General features: G+C 36.4%; 1 protein-coding gene across 8 annotated transcripts in view; it reads right to left on the reverse strand.

Moving 5' to 3' along the window:
* The window catches only part of BMPR1B (bone morphogenetic protein receptor type 1B), a 282,027-nt gene that overhangs the window by 22,224 nt on the left and 238,893 nt on the right, over positions 1–20,910 (reverse strand). For all 8 annotated transcript variants that reach the window (XM_079154768.1, XM_079154766.1, XM_079154767.1 and 5 more), the window contains 3 exons: positions 20,624–20,783; positions 7,341–7,443; positions 6,737–6,839 (listed from right to left, as the gene is read on the reverse strand). In XM_079154768.1, the coding sequence (XP_079010894.1) occupies positions 6,737–6,839; positions 7,341–7,443; positions 20,624–20,766 (349 nt within the window). In that variant the 5' untranslated portion in view covers positions 20,767–20,783. The remainder of the gene's footprint in view (positions 1–6,736; positions 6,840–7,340; positions 7,444–20,623; positions 20,784–20,910) is intronic.

The following is a 20,910-nucleotide window of genomic DNA, read 5'->3' on the forward strand; positions in this document are numbered from 1 at the left end:
CTTTAATACAAATGTATATTTACTAACCTTTGTGTGTGAGTTTTTTGTTTACTTGTTTGTTGGTATTGGGGATTGAAGGCAAAGACACTTTACCACTGAGATACATCTCAGTTTTTTTTTATTTTGAGACAGGGTCTTGTTAAGTTGCTGAGTCTTGCTAAGTTGCTGAAGCTGGCCTCAAATTTGCAATCCTCCTGCCTCAGCCTTCTGAGTCACTAGGATTACAGGCATGCCCCACTATATCTGGTCATATTTACTGATTTGAACCCCAGAGATTTTTATTCAAAATATCTTTTTTTTTTTGTACCAGGGATTGAACCCAGGAGCACTTAACCACTACACCACATCTCCAACTCCTTTTTATGTTTTTTATTTTAAGACAGGGCCTTGCTAAGTTGCTGAAAGTCTTGCTAAGTTGCTGAGGCTGGTCTCAAACTTGCAATCCTCCTGCCTTAACCTCCAGAGTCATTGAGATTACAGGCATGAGTCACCACAACCAGCTTTCAATGTATCTTATTTTTAAAAATAATCATCCCAAGTAATTTTTATGCAGGTGGTCTCTGGGATATATTTTAAGAAAAATGACTTAAAGCCATGTGTACTCATATAGAAATAGAATTAACACTGTTCTTCTTAAGGGCAACATTTATCCTTGAGAAGAGTTAATAATGTCTTTTATTTATTTTTTTAAGCTTTCTAAATTTTATTTTCATTTTTTAAAATTTTTTATATTTATTTTTTATTTTTTGATTCATTGTACACAAATGGGGTATAACTTTTCATCTTGTCTTTTATTGCAAGTGGAGGTTTTCCAAGTATGCTGCATATCTATACAACTATGTCCACCCAAACATTTTGTTTGGAGTCCTTATTCCATCCAATGTTACTTTTTTTCTGTTCAAAAAGTATATGTTACATGAAGAAAAACTAAAAAGCACCAAGTAATTAAAGTAAAAAACAAATTCACTACCTCCTTACCAAGCAGGCAAAATTACAGCCAACAGTTGAGCATATGCCATCTTGGTAAAATTGAAATGAACAAAAATTTTCATAAGCAAAATCATTCAAAAATTATTTTGATATATTGTATTATATAATGATTTTAATATATAGCATTATAGATTATTTTCATTTATAATATTGTGAACATTTTCCAAAACAACAAATTTTTTTTGCAACACTATTTAAAGACTACATAGTATATGTAGAAACATCCTAAGTAGAAAACCTTCTCTTGATTACTCAGGAGATTTCAAAGATTTTGCCATAATACTTCTTTATCATAATACATAAAATTCTATAGTAAACGCACACTTATGTCTTTGCACATGTCAAAGCTTGTTTCTTTGAAATTCCTAGAAGAATATTTCAAATCATATTGTCAAATATCCTTTAAAATGACTGCAACAACTTATCCATTGTCAATGTAAGTATGTTTTAACTATTTTGAAATATTTCAGCCTTACAGAAAATCTGCAAGTATAAAGAAATCCAACATGCTAATTTTTCTCATTGTTAACATTTTATATTTGTTTAATAATTCTCTTGCATTCTCACATATATATACACACACATACACATACATATATAATCATATATTTGCATTCCTATTTAATTTACTTTTTTGTATGCCTATTTTATTATTGAATTATATGAAGTTACAGAATAACACTCCTATCCACTTCTAAATACTTCTAAAGTGAATGTTATGATTTACTTAACAATCTAAAATATATACGTTTAATAATTATTTATGATTCATACTACTTGCAAAATATTTATGGAAGTTGTCTATATCTCAAAAGATTAGATAATATTCATTAAAAAACAAGCGGTTTTATATTCATAAATTCAGAAATGTTGCCAATAGTCCAGAAAAACATGGTTCAGAATTTAACTGATAAAGTACTGTGCAAAAGCCATGCCAGCTTGGAAGCAGCAGGGCATATGCAATAGCAAGTGCATTGTACTGCTTAGCAAATTGTGAAAATAATTTATAGATTCTTAAAGTGAAGCAGGTTGAAATTTTAAACAAAAAAATCATCTCAGTAAATTTTCCTCCATTTTCTACAGATACATTAAAAAAAATACTGCCACTAGAAACTTACCTTAAAATTTATTTCCAGGGTTAAAAATAAGAAAAGTCTGATTTTGCAGAAATCCAAAAAGAATGCTAACTAAAACTACAGAGGACCACATAATCACAACACATTTTCAGTAGCTGAACACGGAACACTTTTTCATTCCAGTGATGTAATTTTACTAAAATTCTCAGCTTCCTTTGTCATTTACTTTGCATGAAAATAATGAATACAGAATGTACGCTGAATTGCACAAACACTGCATTTGTTATTCATGCCATTATATTTCTAGTTTGTGAGAACAATGAGACAATGAAGGATCTAAGAGGTTCTCTCTTTACTGATAAGCACTTTCTCTAAGGCTAGTTTTACCTCCCTTTTAACTTTTTTTTGCCCCAATACCCCAGCCCCTGTAGTCCCCCTGTCCATTCCTTGCCTCCCCTCATGAACAGGTAATCTCTATCAGTACACCTTTTGCTTCTGTTGGTCACACCAGTCATGTTTTAATCTACCATTACCTGTGTTCAGAGCATTAACAATGTAAACATTCAAGTCACTGCCACAGTCTCAAAAGTGAACACTGCCAGATAACTATCAGGGAAAAAGCAGAGCCCACAGTTCTCCCTGGGCACCAGATCTCCACCTGTGCTGTCACTCCAACTACCCAGGACAGTGGAACCAAGAGGTCCCTGGGGATGTCTGACTGACTTAAGAGGCAAGTAAGGACCATCAGCAACTTCGTAACAAAACTGCATCTGTCACTATTAATGACTGAGCAGAGGGGTAGTTAGGAATAACTTAGAATGACAGGACTGTTTTTATAAGACTAGAAGATGGTTCATATTTGCAACATGAAATAAAAAGAAAAAAAATCAGGGCTGGGTTTGTAGCTCAGTGGTAGAGTATCTACCTAGCATGTGTGAGACACTGATTCAATCCTCAGCACTACATAAAAATAAAATAAAGGTACCGTGTCCATTCACAACTAAAAAAAAATATTTAAAAAAAAGGAAAGAAAAAAAATTCACATAGCTAGAAAGAATCTTGAAATAATCACTTGCCCAAAGATATCTTTTCAAGTCTCTAGGTGTTAATGATCATGGATAAGTAGGAGATATCATTCTATCAATACAGTAAAAAGAACATAAAAAGCACGGTCTTGACAGACAATTATAGTAAGCAAATAATAATGTATATATTTACTTTTATCATATATTGGTATTCCTTTTACAGTTAAATCTAGAAATAAATTCTTCATAAGAATAAAAACAATATTTAATTTATTCTCATGTATAAAAATGTTTAGGATTATATTTCCTTATAACAAAGGAGATTTAAGAAACAATTTTTATATCCAGATTATGAGAATGCGGGAGAAAAATTCCTTTCATCTTTCCTACACATAAATTTAATCCAAAATTTCTAAATAGGAGTTGAGCATTTCTTTTTATTTATTTGGGGTGGGGGGTGGGAAGGGGAGACCCAAACACCAGTATATTTTATGTAGACTGTTGAGAAAAGACAGAGACCAGTGGAGACATAGCAAGCAATGGGCACAAAGCCCAGTCATGTGTCCTTCTCAAGAGCTGCCCAGTTGGAAGGCAGTTCTACCCACTTCAACAATGGCCCTTTTTGCAGTTCCTCCAAGTCTGGATGGCCTCAGGGTGGAGGCATTCTCCCTGCCTTAGCCACAGTTCAAGAACTGGGCCCCTCACCAGTCTGCTACCCTGATAAGTGTTCTGCATGGCCCAGAGCTTCCTACGTGGTGCAGGCACTCACAGGAGCTGAGCCACTTAGCGGCTGTCTTATAAGGAGATCCACACGGAGTGAGGAACCGGGATGCTTTGGTGTCCTGGGCCAATGACCATGGCAGCATCTCTCTAGTCACAGATCACAAATGTGGTGCCCTGCATGTTTGAGTGGCTTTGGACATCTGCTAGGTTTCCTGTGCCATCCCCTCTCCAGTGCCAGTCACAACGGCCTGTGCTTATTCACAGCAATAACATGCAGTGGGCATCAAAGGAGCTAAGCATTGCAAGAAATGTGAGCACTACTCTCCGGCAAGGAGCTGAGCTCAGACTCGTGTACAATACTGAGGGCATAACCCATACAAGAGAAGGTAAATTCTGGAGCTCCCTTTTACATGCTGTACACTAGCACACAAGCATACATTCAATCTGTCTGTTGAGGAGAATATGGATGTTTCACTAGTTAGATACCTTTACCTGCAGAGTTTAGTTCGTAATTGGTGATATCTAAGGGATAGCATTCTATTTACTTAGTGACTGACTTTTTTATCTGTACTAAGGATGGAACCTAGGGGTGCTATTCCACTGAGCTACATTCCCAGTCATTTTTCAAAATTAGTTTATTTTATATTTTATTTCTACTTTATCTTATCTTACCTTATCTTATCTTAATTGGACGGGGCCTAAGTTGCCCAGATGGGACACAACTTTGTGCTCCTCCCACCTCAGCCTCCCAAATCACAGATTACAGGCATGTGCCACCATTTCTGGCATGGCAGGGACAGCATTTTCAAATAAATCTGTAAGCTGCTCACACCATAGTTATTAAATGAAATAAGAAATAATTTTCAACTTGGGAATTCCTGTATTATACTCTGACTTAAACTACACTGAAATTATCATATTCTGAAACAGAAGGTTATTTCTGAGATATAAAGTCTATATGTAGTATATGTGAATAATTTTAATATTGAAACATTAAAGCCCACACCTACTTTCTTTAATTATAGAAATTTTGTTTTTTAAAAGTTAAATCAGCATCTCACTTAATAAAGCAAGAGCTCCTATTTCATTTTGACACTATCATCGTTTCTTTAAGAGTTAATTAAAAATAAATGTGGAGCTCAGTTGGTAGAGTGCTTGCCTGGCATGCACAAGGCCCTGGGTTCAATCCCCAGCACCACCAGAGGAAAAATATGTGGCTGTAAGAAGTCATTTTTGAGGTGAGGGACTTCCTCACATCCTCCTCCACTTCAGAGCAGACATTTCATTCCTCTTCTTACCACCAGCTGTAGTGTTAATTGGGCTTCTCAGATCATATTTTGTTTATGATGAAGGTACTGGAGTTGATCTAATTATTTTCCATGTTTCTTCTTTCTGGAAAAAGAATATTTTCCTAAGGTATTTTGCTTTGCTGGTGCTGCAATGAAAAATATGCAAAGCAAACCATGCTCCTCGCAGGCTGTGTAAATTTGATGAAGTTAACCATAGAAATTGTAATTTTCTCATCTTTAAAATGGGACCATCAGTCCTAAGTACCTCATAGGGTTGCTGTGAGGTGTATCTGGGTTAGTTCATATAATACTCAGCCTAATGCTAATGCTTTGTTTACATTGGTCATTTTAATTTTTAATTTCATCCATGTAGCTTATCCTTCCTCACACTTAGGTAATTCTTTTTCATCTGTAAAGGCTTTAAAGTTAAAATGTCAACTCTATAAGGCTACTATGATATTCTCTCACCTCAGAACTAGCCACTCACTTTTTTATGTCCCTCATATACTTTACGGTCTAACACTATTATTGAAATATTCTCATCAAATATGTCAATTATTTATATTTTCTTTCTCAAATTCTAGTGTACACTTTTGAAAGCAAAAATTGTCTTTATCCATTTCTATATACCTTATTGCTTGAAAATTTTTTTAAACCGTGAATTTTTTTAAGTTAATTCTTTCTCTTCTTAAGAAATAAAATCAGCCAGGTGCAATGGCACACACACCTGTAACCCCCTGTCTTGGGAGGCTGAGGCAGGAGGATCTCAAGTTTAAAGTCAGCCTCAGCAACTTAGCAAGGCCCTAAGCAACTTAGTGAGATCCTGTCTCAAAATAAAAAATAAAAGGGCTGGGAATGTGGTTCAGTGGTTAAGTGCCCTGAATTCAATCCCCCGTTCAAAAAATTAAAAGAGAGAGAGAGAGAGAGAAAGAAATAAAATCAATTATGAAGGATCACTTGAACTCCCTTATATAATACTTAGGACTACAACAATGAAAATCATTTATTTTGTGTGAGAGCAAAAAGGAGAAAGGAAACATGGGAGCCGATTTTAACACAAAGTCTTTTGGGATATAATATCTTTTATTAATGAGCAACACTTAAATATGTAAGTTTTGAAATTAAAATTTTTAAACATCATCCCCATTTTATCAGTCTATTGATATACGATGACTAAAAATTACTTGAGCATAGATAAAATTAAATGTCATATAGCAAATTGTCCTTTATTTAGTCCTTTATAAGGTCTTTATTTTAAAATCAATGCAGACAAATGTTAGTTTCTAAGTTAAATACAACTTCTGAATAACTTTTGGGAGCAAGCATGAAGCACCATTTCCCTCTGCTCTCCTGGGACACCCTGCAAGCTCTAGGAACTAAGACTTTGGGAGGGAAGTAGGGAGAGGTTAAAGTTAAGCACACATTGTAAAAGTGGAGTCACATGCAGCTACTGTCCCCAGAACTGTCTGCCTGCATATCTTGAGTGAAAGGTTCATTATGTTATTTTGCCTCAGTCTTCTGTTCCAGCCGTGGAAAATGATGCAGGTAGAATAACTGGAAAAAGAAAGATGCTTCCCATGTTTATTTTTACTATGCCCAAGCTTTGCCAGCCCGAAAGCCATCCTGGCCTTACCTCTGTTTTTCAGTGGAGGCAGAGTAGGGTGGAGGTCTTTATTACATTCATTCCTTTCTGTGCAGCATTCAATTGATCTTCTTTGATGAGGAATAGGAGTATCCTAAGATTGAACCCAAACAGCTTTCAGTGAGTTTCCTCTAAATTTTCAAAGTCATATCATCTAAGAAATTATTACTAAGAGAACTCATTTAAACATCCCATAATTTTATTCAAACATCCTGAAAATGATAGTTTCTATCAGATAATTTATTTCAAAGTACTGTGTATTATTGCAACTTTTATATTTCAACAAAATTACCACTGCATTTGTAATAACCAGTGTCCATAAACTGAGGAAGAAGTCTTGGCGTAATGCAATTAGATAAAATGGATTTTGAAGAATACAGACTACTAACGCACTAACAAGAAGTTAACAACAAAAATAAAAAGCATATTTGATTTCAAAACAAAGGGGGGATATTGAGCCAATGAGAATTTTCACTTATTTTCCAAATTATTAAAAATGGGCTAGCCATGAGAAATAATTATTTTTTCTTACTTAAATCTTACTAGAAATCTAGCCAATGCAAAATTATACATGAAATCAGGTTATCTTCCTTACCCGACATTGAAAATCTGAACCTTCTAGTCCTAGACACCCAGAAGTGACCACAGGCATCCCAGAATCATCTTCTTCTATCATTGTGAAACAATATCCGTCTGTGCTGAAAGCAAAACCGGCAGAAAGAGACAGAGAGACAGAGAGGGGCAGGGGAGGCAGAGGGAGAGAGTCTGTGAGTCTCGGGAAAGCAAACTACATGATGTGTATCATTTGTTTCACTGCAAATAAGGAGAAAGTCAATGATGGTTATAGGTTACAAACTTCAGAGATTCTCAAAACTTGCCTCTATGAAAGTAGATTCAAATATCATGAAAATATTTAGTAATCTCTTCTCTATCTAGAAACATGTGCAAAGGGATGCAAAATATCCATATAACACATATCATTAATTAACATGGATAACCATATATGCCACTTGAACTTTGGCTCTTAACAGACATCACTTTTCTGGAAAAATTCAGACGGAGGTAGCACCATCCTCACCTTTTATGCAAGGAAACTGAGGCACAAAGAACATAAATAATTTCCCAAAGGTCATACAGTGAGAGAGAAGGAAGGCAGAAGTTGGAACCCATGCAGGTGAACATTTAGGCTGGCTCTCCTTGGCTGGAGGTAGTGAAGCACACTTATTCTCACCGAGGTGTGACAACTATAGACAAGTAGGAGCCAGTCCGGTAGGGCACAACTTAGGTGGCAAAGACTCCACCATTTGGTTCCTCTGCCTCTAGGTTTGCCAGAAGTTTGGCTTAAGCAGTCTGGGCTCAGTTAGGCTAAAAGCAGATAAGGACAGATAACAGAAAGAAGGGGTTTTAATAAGACAATCAAAAAAAGCAAAATTTTTAATTTGTATATGTTTTCCTAGGTTAACATTCACTGATGTTATAGAATTTTTTGAGCAACGGAGAAAGCAGTAATATTTTCTCTATTTTACAGATGGAGAAATTGGAGTAGGAGAGAGTAATATATTTTACAAGGTCAAAAGATAAATGTTTGTAGAATCTGGCTTTGGATGAAGACCCTTTAACTTAATTCCTACATATTTTCTGCTATCCTGGGACTAAAATGAAAACAAGAACTGGTAAAAATATAACTATTTGAAAACTGACATTACTGTCTTCACAAATGTGGGTAATGAACACCAATAGACTCCCAGTGTAAGTTTTAACCACTACAGCATGTCCTCCAAATCAAAGTACTGAAACAGATCTCCATCCTTTTCTTATCCATATCATGCTCAGCCTCCAACATGAAGATGACAGTAGTCCTAGAAGGTCAGGGAAGGGAGCCTGGAGCATGGTAGTAGCCATGATTCGTAGTGTGCCTGTTCTCACTTAATGGAAGCAGCATCTTGCCATACATTAGCCCTTCAGTTATCATCAACATTCTTCAAAATGTTTACTCAGTTTATAACCCTCAAGTGATCCAGCATGCTCAGTTTATAAGAAGTAACTGAGTAAAGCTCAAACATACTAATGAAAGGCTAGGAAGGGTCAAAGAAAACCGTTTGCCAGACTAAGGTCAAGTGTATGAATATTACTGTAGAAGAAAAAAACTGTCTTTCAACAGCCCATGTTCTGAATTATCTGGGGCTTTTAGCCAATTTACTAAAATTGCCATGAAAATGAAGAACATATAAATGCTGAAGGTAATAAAGAAATGTTTCTTAGAAATTTAAACAATATGAATGAAAAATACTCATGTGGTTTTTAAAATTCTTTTTCTACATACTTAGACTATGTATAATCACATTTCTCATCCAAAGCAAGATTCAGGAACTATCAGAAATAAGTCATCCTAATTTTCTGACATTAGGAATTCATAAGGGCTATAGCAGTCAATGTAATATATTAAATCTGAAGAATAGTTTCCCCTTAATAGGAGAATAGTTTCCCCTTAATCAAATGATGAAAATATAGAAATGGATTTTGAGGTAATTTATAATAGTCAAAAAATAGGAGCTGAGGATAGTGACACACGCCTGTAATCCCAGACACTTAGAAGGCTATGGCAGGAGGATAACCAGTTTGAGGCCAGCCTCAGCAATTCAGCAAGACCCTATCTCAAGATAAAAAATAAAAGAGGCTGGGGATGCAACTCAGTGGTGGTATAAACCTCCACATTTATTTTCTCTGCCTGCCCCCCATTATTGCAACAACAACAAAAAAAGGATAAAAAAGGGAATAGAAAAAGCAGGTAAAAATGTTGTTAAGTACTGTTGTAATGCCTTCGAAAATACAAAACTGAGGGAGAATAACTCAAGCTTTCAAAGTATACTTCCTTGTTTGCACAGAAAGAAATCATAAAATATATAAAAAAAAGGTTAGTGAAAGAGAGACACTCTGGAGAAAAGAATCCATGTGCCATAAATATGAATTCAGAAAGGAATATTAGTTGAAGAATAAGAAAGGAGGTGGCAGAGCCATTTGGGTGCATACTATCTGCAACAAGTTAAAGTAATTTATAAGTTCCTCACTGAAATTGCCATCTAGCAAGGGACATTAACTGGAAACTAGCTTAAGAATCACACAAGAGTTTTCAACTCTCAAGTAAGCATAAATGTAAACAAACCTATGCTCCAGAGTCAAAGCTGATCCATTCTGCCCACCACTAAGAGATGGATGCTGGATGTTGCAAAGGGCAACTGACTCCTCCCATTGGCTTATTTGACATTCTGCTGCCTGGGTGACATATTTAAGCTTAGTTCTGTGTATGCAGATTATTAGCCTTACTCCCACAGTGTTGACAGTGACAGGAAGAAAAGATGAAGAATCATGAAGGAAATCAAATAATTTTAAAACAAAATCCAAAGTAGTGAGATGTACACATTAATGTAGGATGAATCATGATTAGAGTAGCGATTATGATTTTTTTAAAATGGAAGGATAATTGACATGATATTTTAAAAATGCCTTCCCCTCTGGGTCACAGACAAAAGACAAACCGGGACAACACTTGAGAGCATACGGAGGTCATCAGTCACCAATGCTGAATGCCTAACATAACACCAAATTCATAAAAAGCAAAGCATGTGAGAATTCAAAGGTTATAAGAAGTCATAATATGGGCCTATACACCTCAACTCTCAGATGGTTCTAAAAGTTTAAGTCTCCTTAAATTTGTTGAATATTCTAAGAGCAAAGAGGCATCTAAAATATCTAGAAAGATCATCAGGGGAGTAACCACTTCAAGAGATTTTTCAGTGCGTCCAAGTGAACATACACCAGCAAGAAAGGAGTATACCTACTTTAAAGCTTTGAGGTACCAAGTGATATGCTTTTTAGGTAAATATTCAATTAGAGATTGAGGGGTTTTAATTCCTCTCGTTTCTGTTCAAATCAGTTTATAACAATCCCCTGGAAGCCAACTCATTCATGAGCTTTGTAGATGGTAAGAAACTTTCCAAGGCATATAAAACTGCATGGGTAGCATTTTAAGTTAATATGAGTACAGTGAGTACAAGGCTTAGCCAAGCTTTGGTCCCTTCAACTCTATTCTTCCACTTAGACCTCAGGTCTCCCTGTTGAAAACCCAACCACTGCTCACAGTGGCCAAGCTAAGAAGGCACTATCGTAGAACTTTTCCTCTAACTAGTTTAAATCTTTATAAAGATCAACTTAACAATGAAATAACTTCTACAAGTTTACCTGCTTTGCTCAATCAAGTGACTAAAAATTTAAAAGCATTATTTCAAATTTAATCTCTACAAAAATTAATTATATAAATGGTTACTATATGCTCAACATTACCTGCCCCAAGAATTAACAGTTCTCTTGACTGATCAGTATTTATCCTTCCCTCTTTTAGTTATAATACTAGAATTCTTACATTTATTTTGAATATAATTGGCTGGTTGATATTGGGTCATTTGTAAGCAAATGCTTGCTTGAGCACATTCTGTCGTTGAAAATATCTATTTCACATTCAAAGGAATAAAGTAAATTTTCAAAATTTTCTGTCACAGGTAAACTCAAAGAGATGTATACAATTTGTAAAGTTGCTATTTAAATCATGCGCATTTTAGTCCATTAACTAAAACACTTGGAAGTGCATAAGAACTTTTTGTTAATAGAGGTTTTCTTGATATTTATTGAGCATACTATGACGCAGGCTGTTAGATGGCAAGAATGTTAGAGAAAAAAGATGTGGCCTTTGCTTTTGAACTATAACTTTGGAGTTGCTAATATGGGTCACCAAATTCTAGAAGAGAGAATAGCATTCATCGGAGCAGTAAGAATAGAAATCACAAGCTACTTAAGTGTTTCCTACTAATTGGAAAATAAAGATGAACAGTGATAATTACCAAAGGAACAGAATTCTAAAGTTTTGGTTTTTTCCTTAACTTCTTAGATGGATCCCCATGTAATTGGACAGAAATAGACTAAAATATACATGGTTATACTGTGCCCTTCTCTGGCTTTTTCTCTGAGTGGGCTGTGTATTAGGGAAAGGCAAAGTTATATTAATCACAAAGACCCAGTGGGAGTTGCCTTTTTTCTATTCTGTCCTCAAGAACATGTAACTAGCATACACCCCTCCTCCACTCCCACACTACATGACTCAGTATTGTGTTTATTTTTCCTGAGGTACAAGACTTTTCCAATCTGTCTGTTTGTACATTCATCAAGCACTCATATATGTTCACCTCCACCACCCTGCATAGACCCCTGCTGTCTCTGACAGCCTTTTAGGACTTCTCTCCTTTCTCTTATCCCTTAACCCACTGCACACAGCATTGCCTGATAGATCCTCCATTTTCTTGCTTTGATCAATAACCTTCAATGGTTCTCTATGTGTAATTTTAAAAAGAGCCTTACACTATTACCTCTCATTAAGCCCAATAACAAACTGGCCTCATTTGGCATTCTCATCTCTGATTAATGAGAAGCATAAAAGGAGAAGTATCTTTCATAAAAGGCTCTGTCAGTGAATTTGAAATCACAGACTCTTCCAACTAAATAAAGTTCTAACGAAGGACCCACCGTTCTCCTAACCTGCTGGTTTGGAATCAGCATCTTCTACTAGAAAAGAATCATAAAGTTCAATGTTTAGACAGCCTAAGCAACAGCAGCAAAAACCGGATGGCTTACAGTGATATTTAGCATGCAAGGTAAGTATGCTCACTTTAAATCCTCCGAGACCAGGAGCACCTTTCTGAAGACTGAGGAAGAGGTTTAAAAGGCCCAAATTAGTACACCCTGTAAAAAGACTTATAGCCCCTAAAATTTTCCTTTCGCCCCTATGACCTTTCGTATGACCTTTAGATATGTCAGGGGACATATCTAATTCCTAATTTAAGCAACCTGATGTCATTTGCATATCCTTTATTCAAACATACATTTCAATTTATTACCTCTATAAACTCTGAAAACTTTCAGGCAGAATTTTGGTCAGAACCCAGTATTTAAATGAGGAAGTACTAATAATAATCTCTGGAAAAAGAATGTAACATAATTTTTAGAAATGGATAGATATTCACGAAGGCATGGAGGAACTTGAAAGAGATAGTGAGAGAGAACAAATATGACTATCACAGATCACAGTAGTAAAACAGGAAGGCTATATAAAGCCAGACTCAATTATATAGAAAAAAATAAACAAGTCTAAGAGAACACTTGCTAGGACAGGAAAATGACACAGAACATTTGCGTAGTAAAATCACATAAAAAGAGTTATTTAAGACTTTGCAGGGATGGTCTCGAGTCCTAAGAATAGAATCAGAATCAGGAATTGGAAGGATTACAATGCAAAGTAACTCTTGGAAAAATATCTAGAAGACAGACATCATCTTGAGGAAAAAAGGAAAATGGCTTTACCCTTACTTTGGATTATAGATATAAAGATACTCAGTTATGATATATTTGCACTACATTCTCCAACATGCAAACCATGAGCAATGGAAATGGCATGCAATTGGGTAGCAGATACCTGTGCACCTGACAAAGATCAATCCACCATGACTTTGGCCTTGGCACCTGGTTGATAGAGCAATTAATTGATGGTACTAATGAAGAATTCACAAATCTCTGAACTGTACACATTCTCTGAATAACATATGAAATTTCACAATCTCTTTAAAGTGGGTTGTACTCTTGTTTCTGGTCCCTTTAGGATTATTCTCTCCGGAGAGGTAAAAATAGTGATGAACATGAAGACTTCCTGGGACACAGTGACTGAGATCTGCCTGGTACAAGGCTTCAGACCAGACAATTTAGACCAGCGCTTATGTAAAGCAAAAGAAAGCACCCCTTTATTTATGAGTGCAAGACTTATTGCAGCATTACTTAAGGTACATCCTCCAGTTGGAGAGCAAACTGCTTATTGCTGGTCTGTGAAGGAGTGTATAAATTCATGTCCTTCATTTTTATTTTACTTGTAGAAGGAACAGCTATCTTTCACCAGAGAAATCTAGAGATTTACTCTTTGGAGGGCAAAGAATCCAGTATGGGCTAACAGAAATGAAGGCAGAAAGTCAAAGATTTATTCTAGGTCTTAGGATAAAGGAACAAAAGTAGTCCCTGTGATTTGCACACTATTGATCTCAGCTTACAGAAGACCCAAATGGAGTCAAAATCTCATTAGAAAAATACATGTGCATTTAGTTAAGAGTGGATGTTCAGGCTTCTAAGAATCAGTGTCAGGGTTGGCTTCTGGCTAAGAATTTGTAATTTTGAAATTTTGGCCACAGTTTTTCATCATACCATCATACTTACTGATTACTTAATTTTTCATAGCCTCAGATTTCTTACCTGGACAATATAGATAATGCTATAATCTGTACAGAAATGTTTCAATAACTTACAAAAGTTTCAGTAGTGTATTTACTTTCATCTATTTTTAAAACTTATAAACTTATAACAGTTTCAGCAAATATTTCTGTTGACTTCTCCAAGTTAACCCACCTATGCTGATTGTAATAGTATACCTAGGTTCTTTGGAGGGATTTCATTGTTATTGCTATTTTTCTTTCTTTTTTTGTAGATGGACACACTATCTTTATTTTTTTTTTTTTTTATGTGGTGCTGAGAATTGAATCCAGTGCCTCACACATGCTAGGCATGTGCTCTACCACTGAGCCACAACCCCAGCCCTGCTACTTTTCTTTCCATGATTTTCTTTCATTATCAAAAATCAAAGGTTGATAAATATATAACTCAAAGCCCATCTCAATCTGGCTTCCATCTCTACTACCTTAAATATTTCCAACCTACTCCTATTACTATCATTAGACCTGACTGCCATTTTTCAGTTCTTATTCTACTTGACCTCAAATTGCATTTAAGATAGTCAACCTTAGTCTCCCTTGGTAAAATTAGCTTCAGGGACACGAATTCTCAGTCTCCTGGGATATCTCCTTGACCCAAGTATTAAATTTCTCAAGGCTTAGTCCTACTCTGGTAGATGATAGATTTTTCTGTTACTGATCTCTATTCCTCATGCTTTTCCATCGCTATGGTTTCCTCTTGACTTTGAACTTGACTGCATCACTTGATTTGATTAATGGAACATCACAGGACATGATGCAAGCACGAGCTTTAAGATGTCACTCCTCTACACTCAGGTGCGAAAGAAATACCCCAGGCAACCACTGGTCCAAGAAGAATGAAGAAATGTGCGGCAACCCTATACCCCATTGGCAGCCTGAAGTCAAGCCACCCAGTCCCAGCAGAGCCCAGCACAGTTACAACCCACCTATCAACCTCTAAGTGAAAAAAATAAATGTCTTTATTTGTAAGGCTCTGTGATTTTGAGATTGTGTGTTTTACAGAGAATGCTGACTAATGCTTTATGAACTCTATACTAGCACTGCAATCTTTAATCTGGGCACAGATCCATATCCCACTGTATAGACTCTTTGACATCTTTATTGGGAAACATCAAAACAACTCAAACCTGGTTTTTGCCTCTGTCTTCTTTCAGTAAAAGGCTATACTATGCTTCTTAATCTATGTCCAGCATTTTGTCAAGTCCTTTTGTCCCCCTCCCTCCCATATCCAACCCAACTTTATCTTCTAAATTTTCTCAAATGCGTCCACCTCTCTCCTGTACCAATACCGCACTAGCTCTGGATCATTTTCTCTCACATGGACTGTTCTTACTGAATCCCCCCCTTTTTTTTTTTTAAATTGTATTGTAAACAAATGGGATACATGTTGCTTCTCTGTACATGGCGTAAAGGCATAGCATTTGTGTAATCATAAATTTACATAGAGTAATGTTGTTTGATTCATTCTGTTATTTTTTCCCTTCCCCCCACCCCTCCCACCCCTCTTTTCCCTCTATACAGTGCTTCCTTCCTCCATATTGCCCCCCTCCCTAACCCTAACTCTATCTAACCCTAACACTAACCCTTCCCTCCCCTCATTATGTGTCATCATCCACTTATTAGCGATATCATTTGTCCTTTGGCTTTTTGAGATTGGCTTCTCTCACTTAGCATAATATTCTCCAATTTCATCCATTTGCCTGCAAATGCCATAATTTTATCATTCTTTATGGCTGAGTAATATTCCATTGTATATATATACCACAGTTTCTTTATCCACTCATCAATTGAAGGGCATCTAGGTTGGTTCCACAGTCTGGCTATTGTGAATTGAGCAGCTATGAACATTGATGTGGCTGTATCTCTGTAGTATGCTGATTTTTAGTCCTTTGGGTATAGGCCAAGGAGTGGGATAGCTGGGTCAAATGGAGGGTCCATTCCAAGTTTTCTAAGGAATCTCCACACTGCTTTCCAGAGTGGCTGCACTAATTTGCAGCCCCACCAGCAATGTATGAGTGTACCTTTCTCCCCACATCCTCGCCAACACCTGTTGTTGCTCGTATTCTTGATAATCGCCATTCTAATTGGGGTGAGATGGAATCTTAGGGTGGTTTTGATTTGCATTTCTCTTATTACTAGAGATGTTGAACATTTTTCCATATGTTTGTTGATTGTTTGTAGATCTTCTTCTGTGAAGTGTCTGTTCATTTCCTTGGCCCATTTGTCAACTGGATTATTTGAATTCTTGGAGTAGAGTTTTTTGGGTTCTTTATAGATTCTGGAGATTAGTGCTCTATCTGAAGTATGATTGGCAAAGATATTCTCCCACTCTGTAGGCTCTTTCTTCGCATTGCTGATAGTTTCCTTTGCTGAGAGAAAGCTTTTTAGTTTGAATCTATCCCAGTGGTTGATTCTAGCTTTTATTTCTTGTGCTATGGGAGTCCTGTTAAGGAAGTCTGATCCTAGACCAACAAGGTGAAGATTTGGACTTACTTTTTCTTCTATAATCTGCAGGGTCTCTGCTCTGATTCCGAGGTCCTTAATCCATTTTGAGTTTAGTTTCATGAATGGTGAGAGATATGGGTTTAGTTTCATTCTGTTGCATATGGATTTCCAATTCTCCCAGCACCATTTGTTGAAGAGGCTATCTTTTCTCCATTGCATATTTTTGGCACCTTTGTCTAGTATGAGAAAATTGTATTTATTTGGGTTTGTGTCCGTGTCCTCTATTCTGTACCATTGATCTACCTTTCTATTTTGGTACCAATACCATGCCGTTTTTGTTACTATTGCTTTGTAGTAGAGTTGAAGATCTGGTATTGCAATACCCCCTGTTTCACTCTTCCTGCTAAGGATTGCTTTAGCTATTCTGGGTTTCTTATTCTTCCAGATGAATTTCATAATTGCTTGCTCTATTTCTGTAAGGTACATCATTGGGATTTTGATTGGAATTGCATTGAATTTGTATAGCACTTTAGGTAGTATGGCCATTTTGACAATATTAATTCTTCCTATCCAAGAACATGGAAGATCTTTCCATCTTCTAAGGTGTTCTTTAATTTCTTTATTTAGTGTTGTATAGTTCTCATTGTAGAGGTCTTCCACCTCTATGAAGCCAATATCACACTGATACCTAAACCAGACAGAGACTCATCAAGGAAAGAAAATTTCAGACCAATATCCTTAATGAACATTGACGCAAAAATTCTCAACAAAATTTTAGCAAATCGCATACAAAAACATATTAAAAAGATAGTGCACCATGATCAAGTGGGTTTCATCCCAGGGATGCAAGGTTGGTTCAACATCAGGAAATCAATAAATGTAATTCACCATATCAATAGACTTAAAGTCACGAATCACATGATTATTTCAATAGATGCAGAAAAAGCATTTGATAAAATACAGCACCCCTTCATGCTCAAAACACTAGAAAAAATAGGGATAGTGGGAACATTCCTTAACATTGTAAAGGCCATTTATGCTAAGCCCATGGCTAATACCATTCTAAATGGTGAAAAACTGAAAGCATTCCCCCTAAAAACTGGAACAAGGCAGGGATGCCCTCTTTCACCACTTCTATTTAACATCGTTCTTGAGACTTTGGCCAGAGCAATTAGACAAACCAAAGAAATTAAAGGGATACGAGTTGGAAAAGAAGAACTCAAACTATCCCTGTTCGCTGATGACATGATTATATATTTAGAGGAACCTGGAAATTCCACCAGAAAACTCTTAGAACTCATAAGTGAATTTAGTAAAGTAGCAGGTTACAAGATCAATGCTCATAAATCCAACGCATTTTTATACATAAGTGTTGAATCTTCAGAAAGAGAAATTAGGAAAACTACCCCATTCACAATAGCTTGAAAAAAATAAAATACTTGGGAATCAATCACTTTTCAAGTTCTCTAACCTAACTGTTCTCTTTGAATTTACTTTTGTTTCCTTCTGACACATTCAATATTCTGCAGCAAAGCAAATTAAAAAAAAAAAATAAAGGATCATATCATTTCCCACTGGCCCTACCACTTAAACACCTCCTTCAGTGACTTCCAGGACTCTTAGGTATAATGCCAACATTCTTACCATAGCCTACCAGGCACAGTCATCTCTCCCCTTTCTCCATGCTCAGCTCCTATCACATCTCCTACTCCCCTCTATTCTAGGAAAACCAGCCTTTGAACACACCAAGCTTTCCCCCACTTCTTGCAACAGAGTTTCCCTGGCTGGCCATTTTTCTCCAAAACCAACTTAGGACACTCCTGTGAGTAATGAGAAAAAAAAGGACAAAATATTTGAAACTGAGATAGACATAGAAAACCCTAAACATAAGATTACTAGGACAATAGCTCAAATGACAGAGATGGATTATGAATTCCACAGGTTTAGATAAGAGTGTAAACTAACTCCCCTTAATTTTCTTTCTCCTGCTAATTTATCTTTCTACAGAAAATCAAATTAATTCTCCTGACAATCTTCTGTTTACTGTAAAGAAACAGTGTTTCCCAGGAAAAACAACTAAAAATCATTCTCCCGTAACACAAAACTCAGTGATCTCAGCCTAGTTCTGTAGTAGACCCAAGGTTCTAGCCCACCCTGGATCCCAAATCCCATGTCTAAAATGAAACATGTCTGAAATGAGACCCTTCTAAGCTGGATGGTTCTGCTGATTAAATGAGACATATGCTTTTGAATATACCCAACAACTTTTCTCCATGTGTTAGTCAGTTAATATGTTATTTCTTGTGCTAATTATACTAGATCTTCAGGATATTCTGGTAAGCTTATCCAGGTGAGCAGTCCTTACCCAAAATACCTAGAAATGGAAGTGTTTCAAATTTGAGAATTTTTCAGATTTTAGAATAACTGACTATTCCTGAAATATCTAAGGGTCAGGAACTACATCTAAAAATGAAATTTATTTAGATTTCACATATATCTTATAGACATAGCCTGATGTGTGTAGTGAGCTTGCATTCTATGACCTGCCACATGAGATCAGGTTTGGAATTTTCAACTTGTGGCACATCATTTCTGTTATCAAAAAGTTTCAGGGTTGGGGTTGTGGCTCAGTGATAGAAAGCTTGCCTGGCATGTGTGAGGCACTGGGTTCAATTCTAAGCACCACATATAAATAAACAAATAAAATAAAAGTTCATTGACAAGTAAAAAAATATTTAAAAAAAAATTTCAGATTTTGGAGCATTTTGGATTTCTGAATTTTTAGATTAGAGATTCTCAACCTATATTAGATTCTGCATAATAGGAAACTTTACAAAAGCTCTCTGAAAGGAAAATAAAAAAAGACTCAAATCAGTTTCCTGTACATCCCTGGCTGATAAAGCCCCAGATGTGTGTTAGTCAGTGTTTTTGTCACTAACCAAAATACCTGATAAGAACAAATTAGAGGAGCAAAAGTTTATTTGGGGCTCGGTTTCAGAGATTCATTTGAAGGTTGGCTGAATCTATTGCTCTGGGTGTGACATGAACAGAACATCGTGGCAGAAGGTATGACAGAGGAAAACTGCTCAATTCATGGCACCTGGGGAGCAGAGAGAAAGCATGGGCCAGGAACCAGGGACAAGATATAATCCCCAAGGGCACTCACCCAATGAGCCATTTCCTCCATGCCCCACCTGCGTACAGTTAACACCCAATAGTCCATTCAAATTATTAAACCATCAAATGAATTAACACACTTAGAAGTTATAGCTCTCATCATTGCCTAAAAGTCCCACCTCTGAACCTTTGAGCATTAGAGATTTTGTTTTAAAAGCATGAGATTTTCAGGGGACAGTTTTAGATTCAAATCACAACACAGTCCATTGTCCTATATATGTTCATGACCAAGATCTCATAAGGTACACTCTGCTTCTCTGACATTTTAACTCCCAAGATCCACATTTCTCCCTTGGTAAATTCTGACCTCATTAGACTGTGCTCTTTATTCACTGCTGTTCTCACTAGAGAGTAAACACAGCCATGGTGATCAGCAAGATGGATGTGGGTGCATAAGGACGTGTAAATGCCAACAGTTCAATTCAAATGTTACAAAGCATTTATAAAACCATGATTATGAAGATCAAGGTGTGGACTCACATATGATCCATCACAACACTGCTTCCCAGAGTTAGTTTATCAATATTCCCAATAGCTTAGGTATTCTTTCCAATAAATTCTTAAAACAAAAAACATCAGACACATATGACACTTACTGCTGTTGAACTGACTACGGGGAGCTGGGATTTTGAAAAAAAAATTAGCTTTGCTCCTTGACAAGAACCTGGGATCAGTGCTGTTAACATGCCTGTGTGCTACACAGAGGAAGGAAGAAGTCTTGAATGTTGTGTCAGGGTAAAACACGATTCTGTATTTCTCTAAATACAGCGCAGCTCTAAGCATTAATGAATGCATAGGTACTGTTCTTCAAAAAGTACTCTTTGGAAATGCTGACTTATGATTACAAAAATATGTGACCTTTTGTTAAAGCTAGGCTTAAATCATTTATATCACCAACCTGCAAATATTGTTGACGGAGTCTTCTGGACAATGGTGGTGGCATTTACAACGCAAGACCTTTGGGCGAGGGGTGGGGGCTGTGCGCTCACCGTCCTCTTTCTTGGTGCCCACATTTAATTTTCCTGAACTTCGCAAAAGCATGTTATCATGGAAGTTTGCTGAAAGGAAAAAAGAGTGAGAGTTAAAGCATATGCAGGGTAGCCCACTACAATCTTCTGTCCAAAGGATAATATGAGATTAAGAAATTAAGTATTTATGACTAAGATTTAAACAGAAAAGAGGTTT

This window comes from Sciurus vulgaris (assembly GCF_902686455.1).
Source record: "Sciurus vulgaris genome assembly, chromosome: 9".
In the NCBI taxonomy this organism is placed as follows: Eukaryota; Metazoa; Chordata; class Mammalia; order Rodentia; family Sciuridae; genus Sciurus; species Sciurus vulgaris.